Source organism: Brachypodium distachyon, chromosome 5, assembly GCF_000005505.3.
Source record: "Brachypodium distachyon strain Bd21 chromosome 5, Brachypodium_distachyon_v3.0, whole genome shotgun sequence".
NCBI lineage: Eukaryota > Viridiplantae > Streptophyta > Magnoliopsida > Poales > Poaceae > Brachypodium > Brachypodium distachyon.
The window spans coordinates 23,132,074-23,145,193 of NC_016135.3; the positions used below are offsets into that span (position 1 = coordinate 23,132,074).

Consider the following 13,120-nt stretch of genomic DNA (forward strand, 5'->3'; position numbering starts at 1 on the left):
TTTTAGCACCAAAATTTACCTTTTTTACCTAGCCCACAGTGTAAACAACTTGGTTCACATATAGGTTGTGAAGAAGTTCATGCAACATATTTTTTTGACAATTCAAAATACGTTTTAACTGCATTTTAAATAAATCTCAATGAAACCAATGATGACCACAAGTACATTTCCTGACCATGCAAGCCAATGAAACCAATCTCAATATTTTTACTTGAACATGGATATGTCAAAGACGCGAGCAGACTTATCCGAGGAGACCGAGACAATGGAGTTGCCGTCAGCGGAGACGGCCAGCGACTGCACGGCATCACGGTGCCCGCTCAGCATGCGAGCCAGCTCCCCAGAGAGGCTGTCCCAGATGTGCACTGTGCCATCGATGCATCCTGACGCCACATACCTCGACGAACCTATCCATGCCAGGCAAGTGACGCCGTCCTGCTTGTCAAACACCACCAACAGCAATAAGTTCACAGCGACATAAAAATACAAGAGAACCATAAATGTTAACTGATTTCTACACCCACATCATGCTCGCAAATGGATCGAATTGCTTGGCGAGTGAGGTCCCAGATGATGAGTCTCCGATCAATGCTCCCAGTAGCCACCCAGTTGTACCTGCAGAGAAAAGGGGTGAAGCTAGCTAGGTCAATAGGAAGGCCATAAGTATTGTGCAACAGATTTATCATACAGATTCCAACATTCCAAGAACGTATCACGAAAAAGTACCTCGGTGAGATGCCAATGCACTCGACGGAATTAGTGTGGCCAACTAATGAACCGACAACCTGCAAAAACAACCAACAAAACTTGTTAGACACAAATCAGATCTTACCTTCAGAGTTAGATGCAAAGCCATGGCACATGCTTCTAAAAGTTTAAAAACTACCAACAGAGTATGCGACTATCCTAAGAAAACAAATCCTGCAGTATCTCAAAAACAAAAACTCTGCAGAAATCACTACAAGCAAAATAAGGTGATCAATAATTTCTTTTTTACATGATCTGCAGTGCGACTCATGAACCTTTTTGTTAAAAAAATAGTGCAAAATCACGACATACACCCACCTTGCCTGAGTTTATGCTCACGATGTGCACAGAACTATCCTGAGAGCCACTAACAATTGATTGGGAGTCCCATGTAACAGCTAAACATGTCAGTCCTTGAGTATGATAACCATGACCTGGATCGCGGTAAAACGGTCAGATAATAACATTCAGGTTAACAGAGAACACAGAGAAACAACCATACGAATATATGGTAATTGCAACATAGACAATAATTTACCTCGAACAACATGTCTGCAGTGTGCACTATTAAAGTCCCATATCCTCAGTGTTGCATCATCTGATCCGCTACAAATAAGCTTACCTTCAAAAGGAAACATGTGAATTAGCTAAAAAAGGGTATGCTACATCGGGGATCTGAACATCAAGTAAAATGGTGAAAACGGATCTAAGATGTTAAACCATCATAGAAGTCATTCTGTTATTTACATTTATGATCAACTTCTAGTTTCACTGAGATTAACTTATAACATAAGTTAGTAGCAGAAAAATTAAATACACCATGATCCATAAGTTCCTCTGAAATCTGAACAAATATGAAAAAGCTGTGTTGATAGCTAAAAACAGAAGATTGTGACATAAGGTGAAAATTTTCATGCAAGACGTTCCAAAAAACAGGACCCAATAAAGTCCAGACTGGGGTGATATATTTTATACCATACTAAGAGGCAGGTTCATAACGTTAACATATATCAAATTAAATAGCATTAGAGAAAATTACTCAGTACCATCAGGTGTAAAATCACCACATGTCACTGTGTTACTGTGGCCAGAAAATGTATTCACAAAGGCATTTAGGTCAGCATTCCACATCCATATGTTGAAGTCCTCTGATCCAGCAATTATAAGGTTATGTCGCAGATGCCATTTAAGCCACTACAAAACCAGAGGCATATAATTAATCATCGAGTACCTAATATATACAGTTTAACAGCAGGAAACGCGGATTTTGCAATTGAAACAGTAAGGAGGCTCAGCTAAATGGATTAAAGTGATCATCATCATCTCACCTCAAAGCCTGATTCAGAGCCCTCAAGGGTTCCCTGAAGTGTTCGTGTAGATGTATTCCAAACATTTATCCGTCCATCCATACTTCCACAGGCTACTAATTTCCCATCTGAACTGAAAGCCACAGTGCTGACAGTATCTTTATGTCCTGTATCGGCAACAGATATTATATAAGCTTCATAGACAATTCTAGGGATGCATCCGCAAATTAAGGTATAAAAACCGATGCAACAGGAACATAAATATAAATATTTTCCTAAAAAAACAAAGAAGACTTGCTGCAATATATCAATAATACGTTTGGAGTTATAGCTAAAAGAAATAGAAACAGCACATTTAAGTACTAATAGTAAAAGTGATAAGCATAGGGAAAGTCCCGAGAAACATTTACATACAACAAATCGACTAAGGAATTCCCAATTAGACTAAGAAAATGAGTGAACCATACCAGGCAGCTCTTGAACATCCTCTGCAGATCCAATCCTCCAAAGAAACCCTCTGTCATCTTTGTTGGAGATATGCCCTAGAGGCAATCATGTGATGATGTTATTTCCTATGTATTCATGAGTTATTTGTCCTTGAACATCATCACTGATATGTATCAATAAATACGTGATTTGTTTGTGAAACTATGTATTCTATGATGTTGTTCTAATGGTCCCTGGTCATTGAGGTTATGCGGACACATAACCTAGACTAGCAATGTGAATCAGTGTGATGACTATGTTTCACAAGTCATAGGGCAAGGTGTTGCCGACTGATAGCATGGACTCGACAATGAGATTGTTGAGTCGGACAGACCCGCACTGAGACACAACGAGATGATTGTCATTTGTTAGTCTCAAGTACGATGTATATGCCAGTCCTAGACCTGAGGTCATCGTATGAGCTTGGGATGTGAATCGGCCTACTTAGGGGTTGCCAAACGCTACTCCGTAACTGGGTGGTTATAAAGGTAGCTTTCGGGTTTGCTGAGAAGCATGCTGCGAGTCATGGTTGATCAAGATGGGATTTGCCCCTCCTGTTCGGAGAGATATCTCTGGGCCCTCTCGAGTGATCAGATTCGGAAAGCATGGCCATGCGACTTGGGTTAAGTGTTAACCCGTTCGGGAATCTGTGTCACAGGAACGAGAAGAGATTCGAGCTATCCACAAGGATGACACGCACTCGCCTTGAGCTCGACACACATATCGCGAGGCAAAAGGAATGTTGCATATGACACATTGTATGGTTCGTCAATATACCTTGTGGTTACTCGGGAGTTGGCACGTGCTGCTAGGCGCCGCTACCAACTATCGACTTGAGTCGGTGCCAGTGGACGAGCAAGGTGTTACTCGGGCCCGCAGTCCGAGCTCGTAGTCGTGGCCGACTGACCGCGAACCTGAAGGGTCACACGCTTAAGGGGTGGGAACCGAGTTGGATCGGATCCAACTCGTATCGGGCTTAGACTCCTAATGGGCCTCAAGTGTTGAGCCCACTAGGGACGTCTATATAAGTGGAGGAGACCAACCCGTCTAGGGTTAACTCCAGTTCAGACGCGAGTTAGACTCGGCCGTCGCACCTCCACGCCCAAAGCCTTGCGATCGGATCTAGCAGTCCGCCGCACGGAGTTCCTCCCTGTACGTGTGGATACCTCGGAGGCGCTGCACCTGCGGCGCTTGGACGAACTGTTCGTGGGATCGGCGAGGAGGAGCAGGCTGTTCGACTACTCGGCATCGACGCGCTACATCGACTCTACTTCCGCTACGGGTCTGCGCGTCTAGTGGTAATCTCGTGATCCATTATCTACAGCATTGATCCGGGCGGAAGCGGTAGAAAATTTTATTTTGTGCTAGCGTAGCATACCGCGTTCCCCAACAATCTTTACCTCCAGAAACAACAAGTGATGCATCTACAGGACTGCACGCAGCAGCAAATACCTCATCTGTACCCAAAATATGAAGAGCAGCTATTAATATATGTGATTTTCAATGCAAAGGTACTCTGGAAGCGGATGATACAAGAGTCGACAAAGTGCAAACAATAAATCATAGTCACAAGACATTGTAAGCTAGTTCGTTCAACGAGATCTTGCCTGTATGCCCATGAAATGCATATGCTGAATGATCCTCAACCTCATCTGAAACAACATAAATTAAAGGGCACTTGAATTACTAGCACATTATACTGTCAGGGGGTAAAGAACTTCAGATTGTCTAAAGTGTACTGCATGTAAAATGAACAACCAGATAACGAATAGCATGGTGCCAAGGTTTATATTTAAAAAAAAAGGGTAAACCTAGAAGCCTGAACTCATTTACAAGAAAATTCAGTTTAGAAGGCAAAATATTCAGTCATCACTAGTACAAGACAGTATCTTATTCCGTCAAGATCAGCGCTCTCAAGTAAGAACGGACACAAACATAATAGTTAATCATGTAAGCAGCGCTAGTACCCATCATGTCTTGGTCCTGCTCGTCATCATCGTCTTGGTCGGGGAGATCTGAGCAAGGAAAAAGTAAGCACGGAGCAAGCGGAACTAAGGAGAGACTAGAAGCTGTTTCTGTGTACGACATGGTACTTGTATAGGTAGTATTGACCTTCCTCGTCCAGGGGTATCTCATTGATGATGTCATCGTCGTCGATGAAGACCTCCTCCCCTTCGGAGCCTTCTCCGGGGACATCGCCTGCAATACTCATGACCGCCGCCGCTGGTGCCGCACGGATCATGGTTGCGGTGAGGTGGGGTAGGCGGCGGCGGGGGGAAGGTGGGCGCGGGGCAAACCCTACCTGGGGTCGCCCTATGTATTGAAGTCACAGTAGGATTCCGCATGGGCCGGCCCAATACATGTAAAAGCTTTCGTTTTTGGCCCAGTAGAATCGTTTTGACGTTATGTTTGATGAATAAATCTTGATAGTCCACACGAAACGACCACGCGAGGCCGAGCCTCGGATATCGAGGTGATCAAGCTATCCCGTTGAAGCACAAGGCGACAGGAAGACTTCAAAAGTGTGTGGGCTCTGGCTCCTTCATCCTTAACCGAGCACATGGAGCGGACGGGCGAAACAGTGGATCTTTTCTATGATTGCTTCTTTCGCCCCGCCACGGGGTTTCGTGAAGATCAACGTGGATGCAGCGTTTGCCAAGACTAGTGACAAGGGAGCAGTTGCGGCTGTTTGCTGGGCTCCTCCACCTGTGTCTACCAAGGTATTGCTGATCCTCCAGTCATGGAAGCGCTGGCATGTCGCGAGGCACTTTCCCTTGCCTCGGACCTCCATCTCACTCATATTCGTATCTCGTCGGACTGCTGGGAAGTTATTAAAGCCATGGAGAGTGAGTATCTTGGTCGCTTCAGCTCGATCCTGAGAGTTTTGTTCATGTCTCATTCACGCATGAACGACGGACATCAAATTTTGAAGCTCATGGCCTGGCTTGATGCTCCGCGTACCGGACCACTTTTGTATCCCCATAAACCTTATTCTTCAATAAAGTGGCGCCCTATTTTCCTCAAAAAAAAGCAAGGTGTTTATTTCCTTTTTGTTTTGCAAAAAAAGTTCATGAATTTTATAAAGTTCACATATTTTAAATGTGTTCCTTATTTTTTAAAAGGTTCAGATTTAAAAAATTCATGATTAAATAATGTTTAGTTTTTGAAAATTGTTTATGATTTCAAAAAAGGTTCAGATATAAAACTGTAAAATGGTTCAGATTCAAAATGTTCATTGTTTTTAAATCTTTGATTTTGGAAAATGGTTCATGATTTAAAAATTGACTGTCGTGTGAAAAATATACAGATTAAAAAGGTTCAAATCTTAAAATATGTTCACTGAGTAAAAACAAAAAGTAAAAAAAAATCATAAATAAATAAAACATGAAACTGAAACAAAAAGGAAAAAAACAAAAGGAAAAAAGAAAAGAAAAAAGAAACATAAAAATAAATATTAAACAGAAAAGAAAAAAAATCGACGGAGATGGGCTGGCCCATGCGGGAAATTGATGCGCGGTGAGTCATACTAAGACTTGCACTAAGCTAAACATAGCGCTCGCGCTAGCCTGGTCGTTTAACCAATCTAGTCCAATCTAGTGACATGTACGGTCAGGGGCGGAGCCAGAAACGGTCAAAGACCGGTGCTAATCTATATCTATATGTATATACCTATGTAAAAAGTATAAAGCGTTTCACTTTTTTTCTCCACGTTTTTTTCGTCAAACGTTGTCCTTTTGCACTTGACCCCCTTTCAAATTTGGAACTCAACCCGCAATCCAAAACAACTCCCCTCCGCGGCCCACCACCTCCTCTCCCCATCCCTTCCCCACCGAGACGCCCCCTCCTCTCCCTTCTCCCAGTTCTCCCTCGCGCCGCCCCTCTCTACCCCACAGCGCGCTGCCCTCCTCCTCCGCCGCGCCCCGCTTCTCCCCCCAGCACCTCGCCTCTCCCCCACCTCGCTCCTTGGTCAGCGCGGCTGGGCCGACCGTCTTTGGCCATGGCACAACGAATCTTGAAGAAGTCGGCGCGCATTTCGTCTGCAGTCCGGTACCAACCTCCCTGGTATTGCTAACTCCTCCGACGATACAAGTTGGCCGGGCACTGGGGAATTAACTCAGATAATACATATCGATGGACCATGAAGCCTCGATCATGCATGATTATACCGGTTGCCTTTGCTTGCTAATATCAGCTATACACGGTTTGTCAGATCAAGTTCTCTAATGTGATCCGCTGCATCATTAAATCGCCACGAGAAATCAGGCATTTGAAGTTGGCAATCCAATAATTAAGTTTATGTGTGGTACCTTCGTTTGATGTTTTTCAGATCAAGTTCTTTGATGCGATCCACTGGATCATTAGAATTCAGACATTTAAATTTGGCAATCAAATAATTAAGTTTATGTGTGGCACCTTCGTTTGATCCTATTATTGATGATGAAATTTTGATTCTTTTTAAAATGATAAGGTCGGTGTGAAATCTGAAGGTGTGGAGGTACCTCGCAGCCTTGTTGAGAAGGAGATGAACACAAGATTCTGTTCTTATTGTACATGCTGTTGAAAGGTATGGCGGTACCTTGCATCCTTTTTGTACATTGATATGAAACATTCTGTTCTTATTGTGTATCATGCATGGTTGCTCTAATTAATCATAGCAGGAGGTGCTTGCTTACTGAAACGTTCTGATCTTAATAATGTCAAAGTATCATTTCCCTTCTCAAATCACGTCTGTCAGATATACTCATTTCCCTTTGTCAGAACCTAAATTAAGGTGACTTGGAAGCTGCTCTTGCATATATCAGAGCTCCTCGGATCCACAAGCTCCCTTTACAGAGCATCTTCTGTTTTACAGAAGAATAACAGAGGAAGATGACTGGGCCAAGAGTGTAAATTGTAAAGCACGGTGCAAACAGGTGGATTAGAAATCATCCATGACATTTTGCAATTATATCATGAGATGACCATGTGTGTTGCATAAACTACTTTGATTAGATACCAGTACATGGGACCTTTGCTAACAACACAGTGCAAATAATTCTTGCATCCCATTGCTGATTGAAAATCATTCTGACATGTTAACAGGAAGAAGGGTTCGGGTTAATTCAGTGATCAAATAATTCAGACATTACATTGCTCAGTGAAAAGGAGGGTTTGTGTTAATTCAGGGAGCAAGGTTAATAAGCACGAAATGAGCCCGTTTAAAAGAGACGTGGCAGCATGTTTTGTTGCTCCATAGCAACGCACGGGCATTTCTGCTAGTCTAAACATATAATTGCTGCGACCCCTGGAAGGCTCCTCACAGATTAAGCCATTTCGGCCGTTAGCTTAGATCAGGGTTTTACAATGCATCTCAGCCGTTGATTTGGAATAAGGGCATCTTCAACAGGCAGTTACTATAACTGATACTAAGAAGAGAGAGAAAATGATGTTTGATGCTAAGTAACAGTTTTAGTAACGGCCTAGTTGGCCTATTGGAGATGCTCAAAGAGTGTTTTACCCCTGTGAACAGTAGAACAAAATTTTGCTGCATGCACTTGCCACTGTACCCGCTCGCCGTTACCGCTCAGCCAAAGATGCCTTTCATTTTCGATTGTCCCATTTGTGGAAACCCTGATCGCCGCGGTCGCCCAATCTCCTCGCGCTTCACTCCTCCCAATCCCGTGCGTCTCTCCTCCCCAATTGCCGCTCGTGCGGAGGAACACGCAGGAAACCCTAGCCGCCACCCTGCCCCTTTGAATCCTCCTCAACCCGTGCGCTCCTCGCCGACCGGCCCTCCTCCTCCTCCCTTTACCGCCTCTCATTCCTTCCCCGAAGATGTGGCCAAGCGGGAGCCGCTGCCAGTGATGGCGAGGAGGACAACAGGACAGAGCACAACAACAGAGACAAGTTGGTTAAATAGCGCGGGGAGGAGGAGGAAGAGGAGGGGGCGCGACTTGCGGGGGGGGGGGGGGGGGGGAAGTGAGGTCGGTCTGGCCCAGGCGAAGGGCCACCTCCGTCATTGCGTCCTGCTTTTCCCCCTCTTCTCTGAAAATCTAGCCCGGACCTGTGGTATTCTGAGCTATAATCCGGACCGGTCGGTGCAGAAGGACTGGGGAAGGGGCGGTGCGGACAGCTCAAGTGGTTTTGTGGGGGTGGCGCTGGGTCCAACGCCACTGGACGGCGGCCTCTCGCCGGAAGACGCTGGCGTAGGAGAATGGGAGCGAAGGACATCACACAGCACAAGGGCGGCCAAAGGAGCAGCTGCGATGGCGACTCGTGGAGTCGTTGTTCTCATAGAAGAGGGAGAGGAGAAGCAGTGACCAGCGGTTGTTCTTGGGCAGCAGAAGGATGGCCAGAGGAGCAGCGACCATGGAGAACCATGGAAGGGAAAGAAAAGGATACAATGGGGGTCTTAATTTCCGGTATTTTCACTATGGCCTTTGATTCCCGTTGCCTCTCCCCCTTGAGAGCATCCCCATATTTTCTGATTTCGGTCTTTCCGTCAGGACCTCGGTCTGTAGACCGACCAGAACACCCTATTGTGCTTACTTACATATAGTGGTCCCGTGATCAGTAACCACAGTACACAACGAACTGAATAACATAGCATCCATAAAAAAAAGGGTAGCCCGGTGCATGTAGCTCCCGCTTGCCCAGGGTCCGAGGAAGGGTCCGACCACTTTGGGTCTTTTTGTTTCCAGGACTCGAACCCGTGACCTCAAGGCAACAGCTGTACCGCTGCGCCAAGGCTCCCCTTCAACATAACATCCATACATTACCGGAATTAAAGTCTTACAATAGTAAGGCCATTATGGCCAAGTCTTACACAAAAGTCTTGAAGTCCGAATAGCAAATAAAATGCAGCGGAAAGATAACTTCGTGGACACATTGGTATGCCAATCCCACAGGCAACCGACTGGGGTAAGCGTCCTAGTTCTCGTTCTCGGCATCGTTGTTGACATTCGGATCTTCTTCCATCTCTGGCCACATTACAAGATAGGTGAGTACTTTGAATGTACTCGCAAGCAACCCAGGAGGGTTAACAGAATATTCATGCACGGCTTAGTACAAATAAAGGCTCTATTCTAGTTTCATCATTGCATAAAGCCAATTTTACTTTGCAATATGATAAGTAGTTTGTAAAAGCAGTAAAACAACATTTATAAAAGATGACAGTAATAGTAAAGAGTAATAACATGCCGTGATCATGCTTCTACATGAACACGGAATAACTTCATTCTCCATTTGGCTACAACCAAAATATCTCCAGTTTTCCACCCCAATGGAGCACACCCATGTGGTCCATTACATTTATAAAACCTTTGTAAACCTTATGAAAAACAAGTCTAACAATGTGTGGCCTGACCAAGTTTGTCCATGACTGCGGACGCGGCTATTCGAATAGTTTTTAACACTTTGCAGAGGTTGTACGGCTTTACCCACACGATGTGCGTCTCCCATGCTACCATGCGCAACTCAATACACCCCACGGGATGTACAACAGAGATATCACAACGAGGCGTTTTCGCTCATCAAGTCCCAATGATGAACCTGCTAGATGACATCTTCTCTACAGTGAAGGTAAACCCCAACACCGAGATTTCTGCGCTACAACACTCTCGCTAGTTGGACGTAAACCCGACGCAACTAGGTAGAGAGAGGTCACCTTTGTGTAGAGCATCCTACCATCTCGGTAGTCTCATCAAGAAGTAAACCCTCCTTGCACCCTTCTAACGCCTACAAGTTCAACGATGATCCTATACAAGATACTAGCACTACTACAAAACAGCCCATCAGTGTCGGGCGAAATAGCTCGTTAGTGGCGGGCGGGGCGCCCGACACTCACTTCTTGTCAGTAATGACCCCCTCATTAGTGTCGGGTGCCACGCCCGACACTGATGATGCCTCTCATCAGTGTCGGGTCCTTCACCGCCCCACACTGATGAAGTATGCCATATCAGTGTCGGTCGCCCGTTTGACATCAGTGTCGGGCAAGCAACCGACACTGATACTGTTTCAGTAATAAAAAAATAATTTAAAATATTCGTTTCAACGCACAATAATACAGAAAATATTCCAAAAATTCAATTAATACACATAAATACGTAGACTGAAAGCATTGATGTTCCATCGTTTACTTTATTTAGTTACAAGAAAGAATATTATACAAAACATGACAAAGTTCAAGCTAGCTAGTGTTACGTCACGCAATCAAGTTATGTAGTTCTAAACTCTTCGGTGAGTCCGAGTAACTAGACGCGCAGCTCGTGGGTGGAAATCCCCACTTGGTCTGACGACCTCCTCGTTCAAGAAATGGGCAAGCTCCCTCTGAACGTTATACACTAGCCATTTAGGGAGGTGTCTGTGATCCCTTACGGCCCATCTAGTACTCCTCTATAGCCTTGTACGCCTTCCACTCAGGCTTGAAGTTGGAGACCCACTCCATAATAATGAAGCAACAGTAGTAGCCGCAGTACACACTGCCCTCTGGCTGTTGATTGCAGGGGAAGTGGTACTGATGTTTAAGCTCACTGCGATAGCCGTGTTTAGCCAAGTCTTCTGTGAGTGCCATTTTCCAAGTGACGTCCAGGAGTGTCTTGATGGGTCTCCATGGGCGTTGCTCAGCACCCTTCGGCCTTGATAGTGAATCGAAGTACGTCACCGTGGCCATCGGCAGGGTCAGGATTAGTGTCACCCAATGGTCTCTGTTTTCAAAAGGTACAACCTTCCGTAAGTAAAGAGTGATAGACATGAGTAGCAAAAGAAATAACGCGGTACATAGTTTTTATTGAAACAACTTACTGCAAATTAACGAGAAGGATGATATCATCCATGTCATGGTATCTCTTCAGGAATGCCTCAAGGTATCGGCCTAACCGCTCTCTTGATTGTGTCTTATGTGGCTCTGTACCGATGTCGTTGTAGCTGAACATCGTGGGGTCAAGTATGGCCACCTTCCTTTTACCTTTTCGCAAGGCTTCCCCCGTTTGGTAGGCACACCACACCCTTAACAAGTTGGCTTCTAGCTCTTTGTGGTTGAAGAGGTGGAACAATTCGTTGAACTCCACGCCAAAGGTGATATCTTGTGTTTGAATCCCATCCTCTGACATGTTGTAGAAGCCATAATGTGCTGGCACTTGAACATTGATTTGTTGGGCATGCTGAGTAGAATGAGCTGATGCATTCAAGTAGAAGTCATGAAGATCTTGCATCTCTCGTGACATGCCCTTCAAGTCTTCTTGGCTGACCATCGGTCTCCCAGGGTAGAACATAAGCACCTTGCTGCCTTCCCTAGCCACGAAATAGGCTCCGTCGGCCTTCATTTTGGTGCCTTGGATGGGGTTCTCCTTTGCAATGTCATCCCTCATGTCTTCCCACAAACCAATGATTTCAGGCACATGAGGATCCTTTAATGTTTCATTGGATTTGACCTTTGAGGAGTCCGGGTTGTCCTTCCTATCCTTGCCGCTGCGCCCCCTCCTTCTGTTTCTCCGCTTTGTGTCCTAGTAAGTTTCAAACTCGGCCACCTTGTACCTGTAAAAGATCTGGCGGCCACCGATGGACTCCGCCGCGCCCATGAGAGAGTACGGGGGAGGGAGGCTAGCAGCCTTTCCTGTGGTCAGGCGTGCTTTTTGCTGTGGAGGCGACGAGTACGTCCGCCTTGGATCGGTGCCTTCATCGGCTCCATGCTCCGCGTCATCGACAGGAGGCGACAAAGTAGGTGAAAGGCCGAGCGGCGATGCAGGAGGACCTTTGCGGGTGGGGGAAGATGGAGTTGGACCGGGTCGGGCTGACGGAGATGGAGTCTGAGAGGGCCGCTGGCTGTGAAGAGATACCAGCCTCCTAGGCCAAATCATGGGGTAGTTCTTACATTCACCTAGGATGTCCACGCCTTCCTCCAGAGGGAAAGGGACGGGATGATCATGATGCTCCGCGACAACGGAGTCCACCATCACACTCACTTGTGTGTCATCCATCAGTTTCCCGTGGACCGTCAGCGGCGACTGTCTGGGCATCAGATGGCCATATGCACCTACAGGCTTCCTAGGCTTCTCTACGTGAATACGACATTTCACCGTTGCCTGCGCGTAACAACAAAATCCATGGTGCATAAGAGCTTGATTAAGGTAAGGAATTAATGGAAGTGGTACGTAAAAGCATGATTATGGTAAGGAATTATCGGGATGTCGTCGTTCGGACCCGGATCATTGTCCCGAATGCCATCTCTTGGATCCGGTTGGCTTTCGTCGATGTCGACGGTTCGAGCCGGGCTATAACGTGGGGTGACGTCATATTCGTCGACGCCCTCAACACGTGTTTCGGAGGTGGCGCTGCTCTTCGGCGGCCGCGGTGGAAGAGAGGGAGGAAGGAGTTCAAACCTTCCATTCCTACCGAAAGTATGCCTTCAAGGGCGGGGTTCTGCTTGGCGACGGCCTCTAGCAGATGATGTACGAGTACCACTGCGGTTTCTCTTGTAACCGCCTGATCCTCTTCACGCGCCCCCGCCACTGCCTTCTCTATTATTTCTTCATCAGTGGCCTTTCTTTTTTGGCCCCTGCTTTGCGTCGGAGCCAGCGGGAAATAAAATTCTAGTGTGTGCT

The 13,120-nt window shown here is 45.9% G+C and overlaps 1 protein-coding gene across 2 annotated transcripts; it reads right to left on the reverse strand.

Moving 5' to 3' along the window:
- Positions 1-65: 65 nt before the first annotated feature.
- Positions 66-4,844, reverse strand: LOC100828758 (angio-associated migratory cell protein). Of its 2 annotated transcripts, none has more exons than XM_014895873.2 (12): positions 4,653-4,844; positions 4,508-4,555; positions 4,148-4,192; positions 3,935-3,997; positions 2,522-2,578; positions 2,076-2,221; positions 1,794-1,941; positions 1,286-1,369; positions 1,066-1,181; positions 727-785; positions 525-615; positions 66-435 (listed from the first exon to the last, which is right to left on the reverse strand). In XM_014895873.2, the coding sequence occupies exons 1-12, from the start codon at positions 4,780-4,782 to the stop codon at positions 208-210; spliced, it is 1,215 nt and encodes a 404-aa protein (XP_014751359.1). In that variant the 5' UTR covers positions 4,783-4,844; the 3' UTR covers positions 66-207. The 2 variants fall into 2 exon arrangements, with proteins under 2 accessions (XP_014751359.1, XP_014751360.1); XM_014895874.2 differs by having other exon boundaries at positions 4,634-4,844.
- Between the last annotated feature and the right edge of the window lie 8,276 nt (positions 4,845-13,120).